Genomic DNA, 9,861 nt, shown 5'->3' with positions numbered 1-9,861 from the left:
TATTACCGATACTCCAAGCGAAATTCTGTCCTCACTACCGCCGTGTCGTTTGCACAAAGTCGAAGTGCGACAAGATCGCGGCTGCTTGCCGCATGCTGTAGGTGTGAGGGAAAGCATGCGAGGGTGGCTTGGTGCGGTGGCATCTTCACGCAAGGGAGGAATGCTGGAATGGTGCACGCAGAGAGTTACTCTATGCACTTGCCAATCAGGAGCTAGATGGCGCTACGGATGCTGCTGAGCAGCACGGCTCACGAGAGCAAATGAACCAGTCGTCAGGTAGCGCGGTTGCGAAGACGTGTTGTGCACAGTGGCACAGGCTGGGCAACTGCCTCTCCCGCACATCTGTCCACACTAGCCCGCGTTCAGTTCTAAAGAGCCTCGAAAACAAGAAGGGCCGAAGTGCAGTGGAGCCGAAGTGCGGTTCACGAGTAAGGATCGACGGCAAATACCTCAGCAACCTTCGGTTTGCCGATGACATTGTTCTATTCAGCAACACTGCAGACGAGTTACAAAAAATGATTGAGGACTTTAACAGAGAGAGTGTAAGAGTGGGGCTGAAGATTAATATGCAGAAGACAAAGATAATGATGAATAACCGGGTAAGGGAACAAGAACTCAGGATCGCCAGTCAGCCTCTTGAATCTGTGAAGGAATACGTTTACCTAGGTGGACTAATTAAAGGGACCCTGACCATCAGAAGGACATTCGCCGAATAAAAATGGGTTGAATCGCATACGGCAGACATCGTGAGCTTGTTACGGGAAGCTTGCCATTATAATTGAAAAGGAAAGTATACAGTTAGTGCATTTTATCGCTGCCAACATATGGGGCAGAGGCTTGGAGACTGACAAAGAAACTTGAGAGCAAGTTAAGGACTGCGCAAAGAGCTGTGGAACGAAGAATACTAGGCATAACTTTAAGAGGCAGAAAGAGAGCGGTTTGGATCAGAGAGCAAATGAGTATAGACCGCATTCCAATTGATATAAAGAGAAAAAATGGCGCTAGGCAGATCATGTAGTGCGTAGAGTAGATAACCGTTGTACCATTAAGGTGGCAGAATTTGTACCAAGAGAAGAGAAGCGCAGTAGAGGACGAGAGAAGACTAGGTGGTGCGACGAAATTAGGAAATTTGCGTATGCTGGTTGGAGTTGGTTGGCTCAGGACAGGGGTAATTGGAGATCGCGGGGAGAGGCCTTCGTCCTGCAGTGGACATAAAATAGGCTGCTGCTGCTGCTGATGATGATGGAGTGCGAAAAAAAGACAAGCGTCACGACTGCTGTTAGCACAGTGGCGCTTGTTTGCTTTTGCATGCCAGTGTAACGTTCTCGCATACGAAATTACCATCCGTGACACGCAGTTAGTCAAGTGGGCTCTCGCATGAAAGTGGGTTCGAATGTCGAAAGGGACACCGGGGCTCGTAGCCTCCGCTGGGGGCTCCCGCTGGGTGTGGCAAGAGTGGCAGCTTCGCGCTGGTGCAGCGAGTGGCTTTATGTGATACGATATCATTGCACGTTAAAAACGAAAGCGAGGAAATAAGCAAAGGAATCGTTAAAGACTAAAAAGAACAGGCGTGAAGAAACTCGCGCGCGAAGCCGCCTCCCAACTATAAAAAGAGACGGCTTTACCCTCGCTTCGCGCGACTCAACAACCGACTGTGACGTCGCTCAGGTGCTTAAACCCACGGTTAATTTGTACCCCTGTAACTCGGGCATCTTGCAGCGATGCTGAGTCCAATCTGCATCGGGTGCTTCTACATGGGCACTTATCTACTGTCTACTGGATCCGGGATCCAGTAGACAGCGATCGTAGGCTGTTGCCAGCACCGTAATGCTGAGTGAGCTCAAACAACTCGATACAAATTGTTGGACAGTGCAGCAGCTACTATTCTTGATCGCGACCTCAAATAATGGATCGCATCAGGCTTGATTGCGATTTGAAGGCCCCGTGTTTCACGGCTAACAAATGCGCCCGAGAATCAAAGCGATTCAAACCACCGCTGCCCTACTCTCACAACACAACACGCGGAGTCTAGATGCGACACAGTACGGTCCGCATTCTTTTTAGAAACGGGTTACCTAAGCATACGCCTGTGCTAAAGCACTCGACTGCTTGCAACTTGCTACTGCAGAAATGGCACTGGTCAAACACGAGAGAGAGAGAGAGACGAGACGAGACTCGGATTACGCCGAGTTAAAATCGAAGGTGTAATTTTTTCGGTTTGATCAGGCTGGCGAGGACGAATAACTATATAGAGCCAAGCGTCGAAAAATCACTTACGAAACAGATAACACAATACAGTTGACGAGCAAATGTATTACAGGTTACTCAGACTAAATTTATTGGCACACAAAACAACTGATACCACTGTCACACCGGCATTTTCTAAGCCATTTGAGTCAAAGACTCTCTCCTTCGGGGGTTTATTCGCGCTGTCACACGAGTGCATCAAAGGAGGCATAGTCGGAAGGAGCTTTGAGTCAGGGGTGTTCGCGTTCGTTCTCTGAATTCTTAAGGACATGTCGCACGCCCTCTTGAGTCCAAAGGGCGTATAAGTGAAAAATTATTTACAGTATAATTATACAAGTTTAACTCTTACCTGCGGAAATAAAGTTTCCCAGTACGATACAAGCTTCTAGACACTAAAAACTGTCGTGACAGCCGGAATCTGAATCTTGCACACGCCGGTGCATGCAGCAGCACCGGCATCAGCCTCTTGGCCGCATCATCATTGACGTCAAATGGGTGTCGTGTGCGATTTGGCGACCGGCTGCTACGCATCAAAGTGCCGTAGGTTTCTGCGTGTCAGCTTTTTAATGCGTACCGTTCTTTGCGAACTTCGGGCATTTTGCATCGGTCTATTCATGTCTATTTGTCCTCAAGTGGATCAATGGTATGAAAAACATGATGCTGTCGTGGTTGTTAAACACAATATATATCAGGATATGAATTAAATGCATGCATGACCTGACATGGATGACATCAGATATGTCACGATATGAACGATATATTTCATGACATGTAATGTGCGTCATTACATGAATGACAAGACATACTAGCGCATGTCATGAAAGCCATGACATTACATTGCTTGTGATGGCATGTATGTCACTACAAATGGTATGATAACATAATGCTGTCGTTACTCGATATATATGAAATAATTTGGTATATATCTGGATATGAATGACGCGACAGGCGTGCATGACTTAACATGAATGGCATGACATGAATGGCATCAATTGCATGACATGACATTACTGACCATGCATGCATCAGCCCGTCATTCCGGGTCATTTTTATGTAATGCACGCATGTCTCACCACACTTGTCCTGATACATACATTAAAGAAATAACCTCGACTTCATCCCCTATTGTCATTTTGTCAATTTCATGACAATGATGTCATGACATGCATGCATATCATGTTACTTCATTTATATTATAGATATCGTGATATATAACTTGCAAGAAAACGAAAGCGACATGAATGACAATCATGTCATCACATGAATGTTATAATTGAGATGAGTATGATGGATAGAATCATATGTGTTACATTACTGACATTTCATGCCATGTATGTCACAAAATGATTGGCAGGAACGCCAAAGTCTATGTCAAGCCACTGCATGATTCCAATGAATGTCATAGCATGACAAGAATTAGATAAATTCGTGACATACATATTATTACTTATTATGAACTTGTTATGAATTATGAATTAAGAACTTATTATGACCAGTGGACCAAGTTGTGTACTAACTTGGACCAATGATTGTATAGATATGACAGCGTTCGGGATACTGCTATTGTCGTTGCATCGTTATTCCAGTTTCGTAATCTGAGTCTTGCCTCTGATTCCCTCATGCCGTGTGCGCTCTAGCTTTGTGGCACACGTAAAAAAAATTACTTAATACATATGGACATGTCCTAGAAAAAATAAACCAAACAGGCACCGACAATCCTGGGAGACATTAATGACCAGCTCGAAGGAAGAGGAGCAAAAAGAAGTCATCCGCATGGACATAGACACCGCTGAGCTCCAAGAAGCATCAGCCAGATGAAAAGGGAGAAGCAAGCTGAAAAAAAAAACAGGAAGACACTTGACTCCTCGGTACTCTATTTGCCAGTGCAAATAAACGTTATTTCCCTCTCTCTGTCTCTCTCTCTTTACTACATACTGCAGACCACACTGTGGTCCTTTCATGACGGGCAGACATAATTACCTACAAGACTAGAGATATATATATAGAAAGATGCATCTAGATACATTCATATACATTCATATTCTAAGGATAGTAATTAAATGAACAAACTATATTTTCTTTGATACATTGCACACAAAACGCTTTGTGAGAAGATCAAAACACAAAGTTTAATCAATCATTGTTACCGGTCGATTGTAGAAAGCGGAAGAGGGTGCAAACAGAGCGACGTAACCTAGATGAAACCACAACATTAGTGAGAATAGGCAACTAATCGTTGCACACCAAAGGCAAGGGTGTTTGAGAGTCGAGCTTGCCGTGATCATTCAATAGCAAAGAGAACACATTTATGCCGACACACTCCCCAGCACAACGAGGAAAAAAAACGTACACATTCGAAAAAACAGTCACATGTTGCACATGACACCTCAGCAGCACACGTGCCGGGAGATGATTGCATCTGTTAAAACAGCGACTGAAAATCAAGTTTCCCGTGAGCGTTGATTTCTGAGCGCCGCACAACAACGCACCTCCTCCTCTTTCCTACCAAAGCTCGTACCGGACTTTGACAGCCCTTCTCGTCGTTAGCAGGCCACTTAAACAAGCAGAGGCGCGCTCGTTCCTGGAGCACATAGTGTCCGAGTACGACAACGCTGCAGGAACTTCCACCGTGGCAGCGTGATCACGGCTCAGTCAAGGCTGCACAAGGCAGCATTGCACCATGCCACTCATTCGGATGGCTAAAAAGGACAGGGACTTCAGATTGAACTTCAGTATGGCCGTCAAGGCCCCCATTTGTGTCCTCCAAGTGATACCACGGGCAGCCGTTAGCAAACATTTAATTTCTGTATTTTCTTACCCATCTCGCCCTCCATGCCCCTCTGTCACATTTATTCGATCGTTCGTAGAAACCATGCAATCGTTGTTACCGTCGTCCTCGACTTGCTGCCGTCGTGAAACGCGTGCACTCGGGAAAATTCTATTTCACTGTACGCGCGTCACACACACACATAACACACGGGATTTACAAAAAAAAAAAAAAACACACTAGTCAACCTGGTAATGCTTTGCTGAGCCCCAAACAATGCTGTATAGCTAGCTGCCTGTATCGACCGTGTGCTTCGCACAAGGTTGTTTCCTACGGTAAGTGGGATCTGCAGAATTTCTTTCCTCCGTCACTGTTGCGTCTTACTTCGTTTCTACCACATTTACACTTGGCTACTGCTACCTACAGACGCTGTGCAAGCGCTCAGTTTGGTCATAACTAAAAAAACAATTACAACACATTTTGCAGAATAAAATAAGGCGTAAATTCATTCTAAGGCGCATTTAGGTTCATTTCTACATCGAAGCTGTATATCGCTAGGCGATTCGTCCGTCCGTCTGCTGCCTGTATGCCGAAAACTCCTCCGGCGCAACCCCATGCATATGTATGAAAAGAGGCGCGAGATTGGCTACGCCAGTAGTGATGTCGTTGCTCTCCGTCTCAACAGATTACGCTCGCAGCAGTCTCTCTCCGGATCCGAAACGCGTAGGCCACGCGTCATACGCATTCCTCAGGAGCAGGCAGCTTTCGATCAGTAACGCTGTGAGCAGAACCGGGAACGAGCTCTTTTTTCGATTAAATCTTTCATCACCCAGAATTACACAAAGAACTGCTGTCACTGCACTGCACATCCCGATGATTACACCATGCTAATAAGGTCGGCATACCTTCTTTCTGAAGGAATTCCTTTTCGCTTGTCTTGCTCCTACGCACACCTAACGAGTGGAATCACCTTCCCGAAAATCTCGCTACAATTCTAAATCATGAAATATAAAAACCCCACAGCTAATATTTTATAGAGCCCGTTTTTGTACCTGTTATGGTTATGTTAATTTTCAATCTTGTTTTATTTAGTTTCATTGTTTATTTGGTAATAGCGAACTTGTATGTTACATCCAATTTTCGTACCTACTTTTATAAAAGCCATGTTAATCATGCAGTGATTTGTTTCACATGCTGCTTTCATTCTATCTATCGTATTCTTTGCAGTTATTGTTTCACACTTCCCTCTCTACTGCTTCGGCCCTGAGAGTATTTCAAGCAAACATGGCTAGCCGATTCGTCCGTCCGTGTGTCGCCTGTACGCCGAAAACTCCTCCAGCGCATACGCGAAAACAGGCGCGCGACTGGCTCCGCCATATTGACGTCGTTGCTCTCCGTCGCAGCCGATTGCGCTCGCAGCAGCTTCCCTCCGGCTCCGAAATGGGTAGGCCACGCGTCATATTCACTCCTGAGGAACAGGCAGCTTTCGATCAGGAACGTCGCGAGCAAAACCGGGAACGAGCTCGTCTACGCCGTGACGATGCAGCAGCCCGGGCACAACAACAGGCTCGTGCAGCCGAGTGGATTCGGCAACTGCGCACCGAGAATCCGGTAGCCTACCAAGCCATCGCTAAATGAACCGTTGGGATTAATACAGTGATAAACACCGGGGCCACACGTTTCAGTTTCGCTGGTTAACCATCTGTACGGAGTGCTCGGACGGTGATTAAAACTTTCTTTCGATGCGACGTAAGCGCCAAGGATGTGGCGCTTTTTGCGAAGAGCTGAAGCGGAGACCATGTGGCATTCACCGATCTCCCTTGAAATAATTCCTCTGTGAAAGTTCAATGCTCTATGTGCGGAACTTTGGTATGCTCGTGTTATATCGGTATTAAGCTACGCAGCGCCAGCTTATATCCTTGGCTCTTCATGAAACTAACCTAAAAATATTACACATTGCGATGATAACGAAAACCAGTGCTGAGGTTTCACGTGTCGAAAGCACCATCTAATTATCAGGTACACCGTAGTGTGGAACTCTGGTAGCATTTTGACCACGTGGGGTTTTCGTGCATCTAAACCGAAGTACACAAGCGGTCTTGCATTTCATCTGCATCGAAAGGCCGCTGTTGCGTCAAAGAGAAAACCCGCGACCTCCGCAAAGCAACACTCAAGCCATTAGGCTACCGCGGAGAGTGATAATGAACAGCTTATTTGCTTAGCACATCGGTAGCAACGTTTTCGATACTTTTTTTTTGCAAAAGTAATTAATGAATAAATGAGAACTTCCAGCTGATCAAGCGGAAGTTAAGCTACACCACTTGGTGAAGCTTAAATCCGTTTTTAATGACCCATTGTCTTTGGGAAGAGACTTTTCTCAAGGAAAAGAAAAAGAACAAACACACGTTCGCAATAACTTGCGTTTATTGCAAAGCAATTGCATAGGCGGTTAGATATATACGCCACATGGCAAGCACTAATCTCTAAGGATCCAAGTCGACCACAAATGCCACGCTTACTTCTCGAGTTACACATTGGGAATGTCAGTCAAATATGAGATGTCAAACTTCAGTTGTGCTGTTAGAAGCACGTTCATATTGTCACACAAGAGTAGAGCACATGGGCGGTAAGGCAATTAACAAGCAGAAGATGCTGATCACTGCAATATTCATCAGATTTTTTTCTGATCAGTGGTATGGTTTCTGTTTGCGTTTACACAAGGAAGCGTATGAGCCGCACTAAGAGCCCAGGAGTGGAAAAATTAGCACGGCTGGCTTCTGGAAGGAAACAGATCGCAGCCTACCTAGAGCAAATTCTTTAAATATGCCATAAGAATGTTGTACGTAGCATTCTTCAGCTCTACTTACAAGAAGGCTAGCACAACGGCGTTCGTCAGAGGCTTAGACATTCGCAAGGAGCTCGCATCACACCACAAAGGCCCGAAAGGAAGACACATACTGAAGCCTCATCTAGTCATTTAAAAAAAAAAATGATGGAGTTTTAAGTGCCAGAACCACTTTCTGATTATGAGGCACGCCGTAGTGGAGGACTCCGGAAATTTCGACCACCTGGGGTTCCTTAACGTGCACCTAAATCTAAGTACACGGGTGTTTTCGCATTTCGCCTCCATCGAAATGCGGCCGCCGTGGCCGGGATTCGATCCCGCGACCTCGTGCTCAGCAGCCTAACACCATAGCCACTCATCTAGTCATTGTATTCTATGGAAGATTTCTTGCTATATTAGCTCTAAACAACGCCAGGAGACCATGACATGCATCTTTACCGCGCTGCACCCACGAGTAGAGCAACATGCACATCAAGAGATTGTCTACCGGCTGTAATATGGTCAAAAGTTCCTGTCCGCCACATACCCACGACTGGAATCTCCATCATTGCGTGCTGCACGCTACGCAAACAGGAGTGGTGCTCGCTAGGTAACATTTACCGCCAACTCACGACTCGTATTACAATAAAACCCGAAGAAATTAAATAGGCGTCGTCAACATCATGTGTAAAATCAGGTATAAAATCACATTTCTCTTAACATGAATACTAAAAACGCGTAAGCATACAGATGTCAATTAAAAGGGCTGCGCCATGAGGTGGCTGCTACAATATGCGAGCCCTTTTTAGAGGCCAACACTGAAAATGACCGTCGGCGTCAGAACAGTCAGGGGAGAAGCACACTGGCTTGAAGAGGAACGAGTAGTCCGGGAGCTTGAGGGGGGCCAACCCGTAGGGCGTACTTGATTTGGTCGCTATGGCAGAAAGGAACAGAAGAGCATGTATTGTAACAGTGCTTGTACATGCAACTTAATGTAGGACGGAGTTGTTCGATCAGGGTGACTGTACATTCATTCCGTCCGCAAAACTGCTAGGTTAGCGTTCCCACAAAGAGTTGGCGACCCAACACGCAGTCCACGACCGAGAACTGCACCCGATTTATTAAAAGGAGACTAAAGACAAATACTAAGTCAAGCTAAAGTGATAGACCGGTGCTCGAGAATATCTAAGGTGTCAATATTATCACGACGAGAGCCTTAATAATCAAGACGTTGAGGTAAATGACATAAGAGACTCGCTCGGGACATTCGAGTACTTGCCCGATGACGAAAGCACTCATTTAAATTTTGTGACTAGCACCCAACCACTCACTGCAGAAATATTCCTTGTATGGCATATGACTAAATTGCGAGCTGCCTAGTTCTATTTCATTTTTAGAAAAAGAACTCATCGAAATGCCCCTTGAAAACGACGCGGGTGGTCGAAAGGTTTCGTTTTTGCTCGATTCCGCACCGTCGACACTTTCGTGTTTCAGTAGTTTCGTTATCGCGTAGTGCTGCACTGGTTTTTCTGGCTCGAGAAACTCTCACAAACTGCAAGTGAATTCAATTTCCATGTGATGTAGCGGGATGCCCGAACGGTCGACGCCACTTGACCGAAATGCAGCTGGCGCGGGGAATCCACCGCACTGTCTTGCCTCGGATCCGCCGTCTGTCGGGCGCCGTTTTACTCACCGAAGGCAGCAAAGGGTGGCGATTGCGCATGCAACGTCACAACTCCCCTGTTGGGTGGCCGGAGATTTGAATTTCTAAAAAGGTATTCGCACCCTTCAGATGCAATTTCTTCGTAAACTCTTCTTGGCACGAAAAAAGCGTTGCTATGTTTCTGGGACTGTATTTGAACAATCCACGCTGACTTAGTATTTGCCTTTAGTGTCCCTTTAAGCTTTGGCTTGGAGATGAAAGCGCAGAAATCGATTTGAATGAAGTTTGCGGTATTTCAGAGATAGTTAATTTCCAGCAACTGCCTATCACAGCCTTGTGTTCGGCAGGTTGTTTCTTAGA

The 9,861-nt window shown here is 45.8% G+C and overlaps 1 protein-coding gene across 1 annotated transcript in view; it reads right to left on the bottom strand.

Moving 5' to 3' along the window:
* Positions 1-8,449: 8,449 nt before the first annotated feature.
* Positions 8,450-9,861, bottom strand: part of LOC129381334 (uncharacterized) — a 39,821-nt gene continuing 38,409 nt past the window's right edge. Inside the window, exon 5 of the mRNA XM_055064091.2 lies at positions 8,450-8,772. Coding sequence (XP_054920066.1) covers positions 8,624-8,772 — 149 coding nt within the window. The 3' untranslated portion in view covers positions 8,450-8,623. The remainder of the gene's footprint in view (positions 8,773-9,861) is intronic.

Source organism: Dermacentor andersoni, chromosome 1 (assembly GCF_023375885.2).
Source record: "Dermacentor andersoni chromosome 1, qqDerAnde1_hic_scaffold, whole genome shotgun sequence".
Lineage (NCBI taxonomy): Eukaryota > Metazoa > Arthropoda > Arachnida > Ixodida > Ixodidae > Dermacentor > Dermacentor andersoni.
The sequence above is the reverse complement of the archived record's forward strand: the minus strand, read 5'-3'. Positions and strand labels throughout refer to the sequence as shown.